The sequence below is a fragment of the Cucurbita pepo genome, chromosome LG18 (assembly GCF_002806865.2).
Source record: "Cucurbita pepo subsp. pepo cultivar mu-cu-16 chromosome LG18, ASM280686v2, whole genome shotgun sequence".
Taxonomy (NCBI): Eukaryota; Viridiplantae; Streptophyta; class Magnoliopsida; order Cucurbitales; family Cucurbitaceae; genus Cucurbita; species Cucurbita pepo.
This window is the reverse complement of record NC_036655.1, coordinates 4,982,977-4,996,282: the sequence shown is the minus strand read 5'-3', so window position 1 is coordinate 4,996,282 and position 13,306 is coordinate 4,982,977. Positions and strand designations below refer to the sequence as shown.

Here is a 13,306-nt window from a genome sequence, read left to right as displayed (position 1 = left end):
AGTTGGCTCATGCTTAACCTAACTCTTTACTTCCTCTCAAAACAAACCCTAATTTCTACGAGCGTCTTCGATTTTAAATATTGTTGTTCTAGTCGTTATTATGGGTGTTCGTTGACGTGCGAATTCAACGCCGGTGAATCCATCCAATACGTACGATCTCGTGAATAATTAAAATATTATTTTAATTGACATAAGATGCGACGAAAATTTTTTACTTTTTTTTTCGACAAAGACGTTTTTAGACACTAATTTAGTCACGAAAAATTGTACAGCTGAACTCATACGAGGTCCGTCACTCCCATAAATTTTATATTTTTTTATTTAGTTCCAATTATTTTTGGGTTCATTTTTTATTTAGTTATTGTTACATGTTATTCTAAAATAAATTTTTAGTTGTCTAAATCTCTTAAATTTCTTTTTTTAATTCATTTATAAATAACTTCAATCATCAGCGTCAACTCACATTAGATAATTAAAACCATAAAAAAAAAATTAAATATTTAAAATTTCAGTGTTAAATGAAAATATTTGCTAAAACCATCACATCTACGGTGTTAAGTCGTAATAAAATTCTCTATTTATAATCAAATAAATTACAAAGATATGAAAAGAATAATAAATAGAAAGATATCTACGGTGACAAATATCTAGATATTTCATAATAAAATATTATATATATATATATATATATATATATACTATAATTCAGTGCTAAATATCTTTAACACAAAATCCTTTCAATTAATTATTTATTAATTCTGTAATAATCATTAAAGTTTTTACTCAAAAACTGTATTTTTTTTTCTTAAATCATGATATCTTGGAAGAAGGATAATTATGGTAGTAACAAGTTGCGTGTAGTATTTAATATTATAAGGTATCGTGTGGTCCTTTTCTAATCGACTTTTTATATTATATGCTTTCTAAAATGTAAAATTATTATTATTTTATTTTATTTTATTATTATTTTTTGAAATTAGAAGGAAAAAAAAAAAAAAGAATTTCCCAATCCCACGAGGCATAAAGGTGAAAAATATAAAATTCCAATTATTTAATGCACGTAACAATTTCTTAATTAAGTTACGTTGGACCATATGATATCACACGTCAATAAAAATGTGAATATATGCATTTATGTAATAAGTTTATTTTTCAAATTCTTTATTATTATTTAATTACTTTTTTTAATATGAAATTTACTTTAAATTTAAATCTATTAATGGGAAGTTTAGATAAAATGAAGTGAATAATGATTGATTTAGGACATTTGGAAGTTTGATTAAATAATTAGTGTGGTGACACGTCATAATCATTATCAAATTTCACATAAAATTAAGGGATTAAGCTAAGTATTATTGGATTAATCTAATTTTGTGTATGGATAAATTATTAACCTAATTAAGAATTTAATATATTTTAAATTGTTAAATAATAGAAAAAACTGTATATAGTGGAATAAATAAGTGATTAAATTGTTAGGATTTTAGTGAGTAAATAAAATATTTAAATTAAAAAATTAAGTATAAAATCATTATTTTTACGAAAATTTATGAATTAAAAGTGTTTTTTTTTTTTTTGAAATTTGATTTTATTTTTATTTTTGGTTAAATAAAACATATCATTTTCCGTGAAGGTAAAATGATAATAATAATATTATTAATTAATTGATAATCATAATATTATTAAATATTAATTATTATTATTATGTGGATAAGGGAGTGGGGCCATTTTCTTAGCCGGCTGCTGATGTGGGCATTTCTGTCTATTCACACACAAAAATAAATAAACCATCGCTAATAATAATTTAAATAGAGGCGGGTGGTGGAAAATCGGTCATTTTTTAATTAAATTTCCAATAATATTTAATATATTGCAATTGATACGATTCGAACAAACAAATACGCAACGTCTTGAGCTCCTCACATGGGACATTAATTATAATATTCGGACTATATATTTTAAACCTAGTTTTCTAAATGTTATATCGAGAAAATTTAAATAGAAGAAGCTGATATGAAGACACTGATTATTATATAAAATGTAATAGAAGAAGCTGATATGAAGACACTGGTTACTATATAAGTTATAGAAACAAATTAGAATCGTAAAATTAATTAATTTATTTGTTAATGTAGTAAAAAAAATTATATTTATATCAAATGGGTACCTATCCGATGAAAATTGGAAATATAATTTCATCTTCTGTCCAATTTATTATAAAAATATTTCCCAATTTTTCGTATAAACAGAAAATCCATTTTCTGTTCAGAACTGATTTCATTAATATCGCATGACGACCGTGTGTACAAAAAGAAATTAACAAATATTATTGGCATTAAATTAGTGCTCAACTAATTTTGACTAATTATGGTTCATTGATTCCAATTTATTATTATTATTTTAATTTAATTATTTCCCCAATCTATTATGCTTCTCTAAGTCATCCGTTTTAATTGCCCTATTTAATTAGGTCGTTAATTGGAAATCGATGAATAATCAACAATTTCACACTTATATAATATTTTATTTATTTATTTAATTTATTTTTAAAAAAATCCATAACAACCGTTGGAAAATACCCACTCGACTTATTTATTGACAAATAAAAAATCTTCACCAAATTAATTATTTAATTCCCACCAATAGATATAATAATTTTCTTCTTTATAATTATTATTCTCCTCATAATTCCAAAATTATGCTTCAAGTAATATATTTATCATTTCATGATTATTTATGGTTTTAAATATATTATTTTAATTTAAGTTGTTAATTTAGGGTCGATTTTTTATATTAAAAAATATATATTCAACTTTTTTTTTTATATAAATTTTTGAAACATATGAAAACTCCATTATTAAATTTAAAATTTATTGGGCCAATTAACGATTGCCACGTGTGTGCTTGATGAGTTCTAATTGAACTTGATAAACTTATAGTCAAAGCTGCCACGTCATAAGGTCGTGCTGACGATGTGGCAACTTGGCTTATCCACAAATTTTTGTGATGCCCATCTTCCTCTTATCTTATTATCTTATAACAAATTAAAAGTATTAAATTTTCGTTCAATTTCAAAAAATTAAATTTATGTAAATTCAAATTTAGTTTTTTAAACTAAAAAATGAAAATTAAATTGTAGATGGGTTAAAATTGTAAATCAAATATAAATTTAAAATTGGGTAAAGATATAATTTTTAACTTTGTAGATTAAATGTCAAATGATTTGATGTAAATATGAATTATGATTAGATTTAGACGTAATTAAAATATTTAACTATTTTTTAGAAAGATGAAATAAAATATAAATATAGAAGTGTATATATTAAAGTATAATTTAAATAGATATCAAAATAAGATATACAATTTAAAAGTAAATTAATTTGATGTCTCGACTAAATAATTAATATTTTGATTAATGTTGTCAAATCTTGTTTTTTCGGGTGGAAATTGATTAATGTTTTTGTTGTGCAAGTATGTGTAATTATTTTTATTCTTTTAAGTTGTTTTATTCTCCAATAAAGTAATTTAATTTATTCACTAAAGGAACCTTCCCTTTATTACATTTTTTTTTACTAATTTTTTTTTATTTTTAGTTTTAGTTTTAGTTTTTTTTTTTTTTTTTTAAAAAGAAAATTATATTTATTTTATTTTTCTCTTTTACCTAAAAATTATCAATATTCAGACAAAAATTTAAAACCCGTTTATTATAAAATGAATACAATTATACTCGTATTTATTTAGTCCTTAAATTTTAATAATTAAAAATTAAATCATTAAATTATTATTATTATTTTTACATTCATGACTCATCTAGATACAAATGAAAATGGAGGGATGTATTAAATATGAATAAATCAATTAAATTGTAAAATTTTCGAATTTAACGAAAAACTATTAAATATAAAATTTAAATTTATGAATTAAAAGTTTTTTATTTATAATTTAAAGATAAATTAAATTTAAATCTCAAAATTTAGAGACTAAATTTGTGATTAATTATTTGATTACGACACAATAGAAGCTTTAATTCCTTAACACAATATTAAATTTTTGTTCCTTAATCATAATTTTGAGGGAAAAAAGTATATAGCTTTTTTGTGATTAATTCACGGATTTAATAGATATAAATAAATCAATTAAATTTTAAAAATTTTAAATTTAACTGAAAACTATTAAATACAAATAAAAAATTTATGAATTAAAAGTTTTTTTTTCTAATTTAAAGATAAAATAAATTAAAATTTAGAGACTAATTTTGTGAGTATAACCTTCAATTTCTGAGCACAATATTGAAATTTTGTTTTTCGATCATAATTTTGAGAAGGCGTAGACGTAAAATATATAATATTTTAACTGATTGAATTAGGATTATTTTTAATAATAATTTTTATTAAAAAAATTAAAATTAAAATTATAAATAATCCTCAAATTCACATTATTTTATTTCAAGCAGCCACGAGTCCAGAACTGTTAACAGAACACATTCATGTGAAACGATTATAATGAATGTGCTCTTAAATAATACAATTTTCAAGACGCTATAATTATTTCATTTAATCAAGAATTTAAAACCCAGTAGAATTACTTGTAAAACATGCCAATTAGCACAAGGGTAGCTTGAAAAATGGCGGAGGTTGAAGCATTTCCTCAAAAAAGACACTGAAAATGGCCCCCACCATTCATGCTTCGAATGCTTAAAAAGCAGCTCTCCCTTGCACCCCAACTCCTCAATGTTCCATCTAAATCCTTGCATTTCCATTCCCCTTTCTGTTTCTCTCTGTTTTCTTCTTCAAAAGAATCAATCCAAAACAAAAGAAAACAGAGCCTCTTATATGTTATCACAGATTGGCGTTTAGGAGTGCCAAAATGTTCAAAATGCCAAAGATTACGGCGCTGTTCTTGTTTTTGTGGGTTTGTTCATCTGGAATGGCGTCTGTGACTTATGACCACAAAGCCATAGTCATCGATGGTCGGAGGAGAATACTGATTTCTGGGTCTATTCATTATCCAAGAAGCACTCCTCAGGTTCGAATACGTCCAATGTGATTCACGGGTTTGTTTCTATTTCCCTCTCTAATTATTTCCCCCCCTTTGCTGTGGTTTTAGATGTGGCCGGACCTTATACAGAAGGCCAAAAATGGAGGATTAGATGTTATTGAGACATATGTGTTCTGGAATGGCCATGAGCCTTCCCCTGGACAGGTAAATGGGGAAGAAATTTGTTTTTGCCATATGGGTTCTTCTGGGTTTGGATTATACTGATTCATTTGGTGCTTTGTTCTTCAAATTTTCAGTATTATTTCGAGGATAGATATGATTTGGTGAGATTTGTGAAGCTTGTTCAACAAGCTGGCTTGTATGTTCATCTACGGATTGGTCCATTTGTTTGTGCAGAATGGAATTTTGGGTAAAACAATTAAAATGGATGTTGTTAATCATTTTGTTCATGTGGCTCTGTTCTGATTATTTTACTTTTACTTCAATGATTCAGTGGATTTCCTGTTTGGTTAAAGTATGTTCCTGGGATTGCTTTTAGGACAGACAATGGACCTTTCAAGGTAGGGAACATTCTGAAATAGTCATTTTGAAGCTAATGATTTGATGAACTCTTGAAGTTATTGATTTAATTGTGTTTAATAAAGGCCGCTATGCAAAAATTCACTGCGAAGATTGTTAGTATGATGAAGGGGGAGAGGCTATATCATAGCCAGGGAGGACCCATTATTCTGTCTCAGGTAACATCCAACGAACATATAATATGAGGCTTTTATTGGATTCAAAACTGGGTTTTAATGCTTTGGGGTTGCAGATTGAGAATGAATATGGACCAGTGGAGTGGGAAATAGGCGCCCCTGGTAAGTCTTACACCAAATGGGCAGCTCAAATGGCGGTGGGTCTTGACACTGGAGTACCATGGGTGATGTGCAAGCAAGAGGATGCCCCTGACCCTGTGGTAAGCTATTTTGATCCCTTTCTGTCATGGCTTTCTTTTCTCTTCTTGGGATGCCTTCGACGTTGAGTAACATGTACTAGTTGTTTGTACGACTTGTTTGGACTGTGGATGGAACAATAGGGACTACGGAACTTTGATACTGTACCATTACGAGTTCGTTAGTGTAACAGCATAAGTTCACTATTAGTAGATATTGTCTGTTTTGGCTTGTTATGTATCGAGGTTTTCACTCCTATATTATAATGATTTCGGATCTCACACTTAGTCATACACTTGGTTTAAAGTGAGAACCTCTTTTATTGGTGGGATTTCAACACTTTTAACGGTTCTTGATCTTGATTGTTTTTGCCTTAATTGGTGTTGTTAGCTTTTATACACTTGAATCCTTGCTTGCTTTCTTATATAAAACTCTTCCTTTGTGCCTTTTTTTTAATCTCTAGGTGAATTTGTCCTTTTCTTTATTCTCAGTCTTAAACCCTTTGAAGGTGAAAAAAGGAAATATTCTCTTTATGGAGTTGTTTTCGTAAGTTGTGAGATCCCACATCGGTTGGGGGAGGGGAACAAAACATTCTTTATAAGAGTGTAGAAATCTCTCCCTTGCAGACAATTTTTAAAACCGTGAGTTTGACAGCGATATGTAACAGGCCGAAGTGGATAATATTTTCTATTGAACTGTTATAAATGGTATTAGAGCCAGATACCGGGTGATGTGCAAGCGAGGGGGTTGAGCCTTGATGGGGGGTGGACATGAGGCAGTGTGCCAGCTAGGACGTTGGGCCCCAAAGGTTGGTGGATTGGGGGGTCCCACATCGATTGGAGAAGGAAACGAGTGCTATCTAGAATGCTGGGCCCTGAAAGGGGGTGGATTGTGAGATCCTACATCGGTTGGGGAGGAGAACGAAACATTATTTATAAGGGTGTGGAAACCTCTCCCTTGCAGACGCGTTTTAAAACCTTGAGGGGAAGACTAGAAGGGAAAGCCCAAATATGATAATATCTGTGAGCGGAACAAGCTCAGAAAGGAAAACCCAAAGAGGACAATATTTGCTAGCGGAAAGGAAAACCCAAAGAGGACAATATTTGCTAGCGGTGGGCTTGGATCGTTACGCAAGTTTTGTTTTGTTTGTTTTTAGATTAGTTAAAATGCTATCAGTTCTTTGAGTAAACAAGACTCATAAAGTCTTCTTTTAAGTTTCAACTTTTTGTAGAAATCAGTAGATTCTTGAACATAAACTTTCCTTCCATCCTATATTTTCTCCTCTCTAAAGCTTCTATCTACTTGCTTCTGCTTCAGATCGACACCTGCAATGGATTTTACTGTGAAAACTTCGAACCGAACAAGGTTTATAAACCCAAAATGTGGACAGAAGCTTGGACTGGCTGGTAAGTAACTTATTCTGCCTGCATTCACCAAATTATGACTAAACATTTCTGAGTTTCAAAGGATCAGAATTGACATGCTCCCTGTTCTTCAAATATTCAAGGTTCACTGAGTTTGGTGGCCCAGTTCCTTATAGGCCAGTTGAAGACTTAGCCTATTCCGTTGCAAGATTCATACAGAATCGTGGTTCTTTCATCAATTATTATATGGTAATTACCAATCCAGAGTGTTTCAAAATGGTTGGCTGATCATTGGAAATGATATCATATCCTTAACTCTTTCAATATCTTCTCTCATGTCAGTATCATGGAGGAACCAACTTTGGGCGAACTGCTGGTGGGCCTTTCATAGCTACTAGCTATGACTATGATGCTCCCATCGATGAGTATGGTAAGCTCGTGGCAGTAGTAGCTTCCAAGATCACATTCTCATAAAGAACTTTCATATATTTTCATCACTACTCTAATAACTTTTCTGGGATATGGTAGGCCTATTAAGGGAACCGAAATGGAGTCATCTAAGAGATCTGCACAAAGCCATCAAGCTGTGTGAACCCGCTTTAGTATCGGTAGACCCTACCGTGTCGTCGTTAGGAAGCCATCAAGAGGTAGAATCATGATCTAGCTGATGAAAGATTATGTAACTATTGATGCATTCTTCATTGCAAGACGGTCTAATTTGACTTCTTTTTTATAAGGCTCATGTCTACAGGACAAGAACAGGGGCATGTGCTGCTTTTCTAGCTAACTACGATGCATCGTCGTCTGCAAGAGTCACGTTCGGAAATAATCCATATGACCTGCCACCTTGGTCCGTCAGCATCCTTCCTGACTGCAAATCTGTCGTTTTCAACACTGCAAAAGTAAGACAAGATTCAAAACTATATAGATGAACCTTTAAAGGCTTCATTGTTTCGATATCTTTTTTTACGTCGAGATAATTCTTTACAGGTCAATGCTCCAAGCTCACAGCCTAAAATGACTCCTGTTAGTTCATTTTCATGGCAATCATACACTGAAGAAACAGCCTCTGCGTATGCTGATGATACAACCACCATGGCTGGGTTAGTGGAGCAAATCAGTGTCACCAGGGATGCAACAGATTATCTGTGGTACATGACAGAGTAAGAACTCCATCACCTATCAAATTTTTTCCCTTTGTCGAACATTTATCGAAAAACGTTGTGGAGAAATCAACGATATCTTACTCGACTTCGTGTTTATCTTTCTCAGTATAAGGATCGACTCGAACGAAGGCTTCTTAAGGAGCGGACAATGGCCTCTTCTCACCATCTTTTCAGCAGGCCATGCTTTACATGTGTTCATAAATGGCCAACTATCTGGTACACGACAACAAACATGTTTCTTTTTTCCTTAAACATCTTTCAAACATCGTAATGATATATATTCTGAATGGTAGGAACTGTATATGGTGGATTGGAGAATCCCAAATTAACATTCAGCAAATATGTTAACTTAAGAGCAGGAGTTAACAAGCTCTCTATGTTGAGTGTTGCTGTTGGTCTCCCGGTTAGTTTCCGATTTCACATGTTTCTTTAAAATCATCGTCGATTCCGAATTTGACTCACGTCTCCCGTTTGCTCGATGTCAGAATGTTGGCCTACATTTTGAGACTTGGAATGCTGGCGTTTTAGGCCCCGTCACGTTGAAGGGTCTGAACGAGGGTACGAGGGACATGTCTGGATATAAATGGTCTTACAAGGTACATTACTAAACCAGTGTACCCTCACTTTCGCTTTCGGTTATGCATTTCGGTTCGTTCTACGTGACGACGATAATAGTACTAATAGGTTGGCTAGAGAATCTGAATTACATTACTCCTGAATAGGTTGGCTTGAAAGGAGAATCCTTAAATCTTCATACTGTTAGTGGAAGCAGCTCAGCTGAGTGGGTGAGAGGCTCATTGGTGTCTCAAAAACAACCCCTCACATGGTACAAGGTGAGAGTTCAAATGAACATCCTTAAATTCCTGCAGCTTCTCTATGGACAAGGACTTTTCTGATCTAAACTTCTGTTGTGTAACGAATCTGCAGACGACTTTCAACGCCCCGGGAGGCAACGAACCGTTAGCTTTAGATATGATCAGCATGGGCAAAGGTCAAATATGGATTAACGGTCAGAGCATCGGGCGCCATTGGCCTGCGTATACCGCACGAGGTAGCTGTGGCAAATGCAGCTATGCTGGAATCTTTAGTGAGAAGAAATGTCATTCTGGCTGTGGAGGACCCTCACAGAGATGGTAAAAAGAGTTGGCCCTTACACACTGATCTATCGTTTTGTGAAGCTATCATCTGTGCGTGTTTTTTACGACGTAGCTTTTGAAATTTCAGGTATCACGTTCCCCGTGCGTGGTTGAAACCGAGCGGGAACCTGTTGGTGATTTTTGAAGAATGGGGTGGTAATCCTCAGGGAATCTCTTTGGTTAAGAGATCCACTTCCTAATAACACAAGAAGCTTTCAACCGAGGTTGCTTGAAACTAAGCTCAACGTTCATACCTCATATATTTCTCTAGTTTTACTGCATACACAGATATCTCGAATTATAGTTCATCCCGAGATGGATAAACGCAGCTCGACAAACTCAAGCTGGTCGATTTACATCTCGGACCAAACTACCACAGTGTTTGAATTCACAAGAGAATAAGTGGAGGAAAATACCAAAATCAAATACCATTTTTATGTCGATATAGATAGTGAAAGAAGTTTGTATGTATATAGAACGAAAATCTAGATGGGTTCAAAACTTTGATCCCGAATTCCGACCCTGATTTATTTATTTGGAAGGTTATGTAACGATTCGATCACGGGTCGATGTTGTAATGTTTGAATACAATACAAATGTTGAAGCAAAATACTTTACTCTTACAAAAATGAATTCAAAGTGACCTTTTGGTTAATTTAAAGTTCATGCAATTTTTTTTTTTTTAATAATGTAATGTACTTAAATAGTTGATTTTATTTAATTAATGGTATAAATAATAAATATTTTGAACCATTTTTAAAAAAGTAATAAAATATTAATTTTGAATTTAAAGTAATTAAAATTTTATGGGCTAATTAGATTTTTTTTAAGAGTTGAGAGGGTAAATATGTAATTTAAGGTTTAATTTATTCAAAATTGGGCTTTTCATTTTCGGCAGAATAACCCTAAGATATTCTTCCATTCATTCCCCTAGTCCTTGCGTCTGGCGCGACTTCAGATTCTTCAATTCCTATCGATAGAACCAGAGATCTCTTTTGAAATCAATTTTCTTCGCCCCTACCGGATTTGATGGTGAGTGATTTTGATGTCGATGAAATGTGCTGATCGAATTGCTATGGCAACAATTCCTTTGGATTTCGTTGTCCCTGTCATTTCGCATTTGTAATTTCGTGGATCGTGCTTTTGCAGGCTCCGAAACCTGTTACGAGTCCCGTCCCCGAAGCCTGGTACCCGACTCTTGCGGTCCTGATGATCGCTGTTGGACTTGTCATTACCGCTTCGTTTTTCATGTAAGTTCGATCGGATCCGTTTCTGTGTAGCAAAATGAATTCTGGTTCATGTTAATTATTCGGAGTGAGATGAGAGGTTCTAGACAATTAGATTAAGGATTGTCTAATTCTGTCATATGCTTGCTTAATTCACTTTGATTACAACGAAATGCTTAGAAGATTATTAGCTATCAAGAAAGTTTGTGATCATTGGTTTGGGAAGGGAGGAAATCCGGAATTTTCTCGATCCAATCAAGTACCATTTCCTTTTTGTACCATCTATTCCGAAAATGAAAACCATGTGAAATCCAAGCCCGAATGCGTTGATGTTCATACATTTGGTTCAAAGATGTCTTTTAGGAGGTTTCAGGCTTTCATCCAACCACACGGCGGGACTAATTTTCTTAATCCAAATCTATGTTTATACCGTCCAGCAAAAGAACGCCATTTTACCGTCAATCAAGAAGAGTCCACTCTCTATTATACTTCTCAAGGGAAACTTGGATTCTTAACAATCACAATAATAGGTACACTTTGATGTAAAATATTAGTAAGGTCACCATTGACATGACGGGGATGACTGTATGTGACATATGTTGTTTGTTTCTTTGTGTATTTGCAACTGTAAACATGCACGAACTTTCTAATGTAGATTATGGTTACATCTCTCTGTTAAGTTGATATCCATATTGAGAAAAAGTTATTGAATTTGATAAATTGGGTATTGATATTCATTGTCATGACCTATAATACAACCTAGTTTCATGGTTTGCTGGATATTCATTGTCATGACCTATAATACAACCAAGTTTCATGGTTTGCTGGTAAGGTTGGAGCCAGATGACTGTTTGTATCATTCTAATAGATCAAGCAAACTGTCGTCCCCTTATGGAGTCGATGGTTTGGGGTCGCTCTAACCGCATCGATTATCATTTGCAGCTATGAAGCTACATCTTCTAGGAAAAACCGTTGTCTGGCCAAGGAACTCACTACAGGATCATTTGCCTCCGTTTTCTTGGTATGAATCTTTCAGTAGACGTCTTTTATTTTAAATGCAAAATTTTTCATTGATCATGTCAGTGGGAGAAGAACGCCCTTCCACATTGACAATTGCTGTATATTTCTCGTTAATTATTGATGGATTTGATCATGGAGCTTGACGTTGTATATTTATGATTCTACGTTGTTATCTGTTGCAGGGTTTTGGATCCTTGTTCTTGTTGCTTGCTTCTGGTATTTATGTCTGACCTATTGGAAGCACATGTTGAGAATTTTATTTATCTAGCGGAGTCAGTTTTACATGTATGATCATGATGCTGGGCTAGGACTACTTCCTATGAACAGTGCTCTCTTTTGAGGAAACATTTTGGATTTTTTTTTTTTTTTTTTAATGGAGCGTTATACTCATAACATGCATTGTGGTTGATGGGATTTTGCAGAGTTGAGAATGGTAGTGCTGAAGAAATCAGCTTTTTGCTAGAAATTGGAACAAGGTTCATAAACTCGGTTTTTTTTTTTTTTCTTTCTCTTTCTAGGACTCGTGATAATTAGCAGGACAACCAAAACACATGCAAATTATCATAATCTCTAACAGGAGCATACCTCGAGAGGTGTTTTTCCACCATTTCTAGAAACAGGTAAACGGTTCATCGGTATTGACTTCAATCCCATAAATTTAATAGCCACAATCCTTTTGACTCATAATTTTTGTGGTTTTTTTTTCCATGATTATTTTTGGTTAAATTATAAAAATTTGGACTTTTAAAAGTTTCATTTTAACCCATTTGAAGTTTGTTTCAAGGCAACTTTGGTATGATTTTGTCGTTAAATTCCTAGACAAAAAAAAGTTTCATCTAAACACGTACATGAAAAAAAAAAATGAATGTGGAGCATATGTGATCATACTTGTTGACGTCTTCCTCATTTAACCTAACTTCATGTATTTTTTATAACTTAACTAACAAATAAAAGTAAAAAACTCTTAAATTGTGTATAGATGGAATCTAAGAGCGATACAAGTTTGAATCAAATGATAATTAAGGCCGATTCTTCGAGGCTAGTTTAAAAGACTTTTATTGTTAGCATCCAAACCAAATTTTTTATTTATTTGTGTGAATTCAAATTAATTTGATTCAAAACTCATATAAAAATAAATTGAAATCATTTTCATGTTTTTTTAATTATTCTTAGTCAAATTCATATTCAAAACATTAATAGTGTACATTAGGTTGGATTCGTTGGAAATTTTAGGTTAGTTGGATTGGTGGCCCGAAAAATTTGAAAAGAATTTACAAGAATTTACAACACAATCCAGCTCTCTACTTTCATAAAAGTTAAAATATCAAAGATTTACGGTTACAATATATTACTAACTCTAGTTATAACGGACTTTCATAAAAGTTAAAATATCAAAGATTTACGGTTACAATATATTACTAACTCTAGTTATAACGGTTATATGTTGGTTGGGTACACGACAAA

At 32.3% G+C, this 13,306-nt stretch overlaps 2 protein-coding genes across 2 annotated transcripts; both read left to right on the top strand.

The window, feature by feature from the left end:
• Positions 1-4,655: 4,655 nt before the first annotated feature.
• LOC111780000 (beta-galactosidase-like) lies at positions 4,656-9,956 on the top strand. Its single transcript, XM_023660231.1, has 18 exons — positions 4,656-5,025; positions 5,107-5,202; positions 5,295-5,407; positions 5,492-5,558; positions 5,643-5,735; positions 5,810-5,953; positions 7,248-7,336; positions 7,438-7,543; positions 7,637-7,724; positions 7,823-7,941; positions 8,032-8,196; positions 8,285-8,457; positions 8,567-8,676; positions 8,754-8,863; positions 8,946-9,056; positions 9,183-9,293; positions 9,388-9,593; positions 9,685-9,956. The coding sequence occupies exons 1-18, from the start codon at positions 4,867-4,869 to the stop codon at positions 9,794-9,796; spliced, it is 2,172 nt and encodes a 723-aa protein (XP_023515999.1). The 5' UTR covers positions 4,656-4,866; the 3' UTR covers positions 9,797-9,956.
• A 533-nt stretch (positions 9,957-10,489) lies between these two features.
• On the top strand, positions 10,490-12,327 carry LOC111779719 (transmembrane protein 258). Its single transcript, XM_023659840.1, has 4 exons — positions 10,490-10,628; positions 10,746-10,846; positions 11,765-11,843; positions 12,025-12,327. The coding sequence occupies exons 1-4, from the start codon at positions 10,626-10,628 to the stop codon at positions 12,070-12,072; spliced, it is 231 nt and encodes a 76-aa protein (XP_023515608.1). The 5' UTR covers positions 10,490-10,625; the 3' UTR covers positions 12,073-12,327.
• Positions 12,328-13,306: the final 979 nt, after the last annotated feature.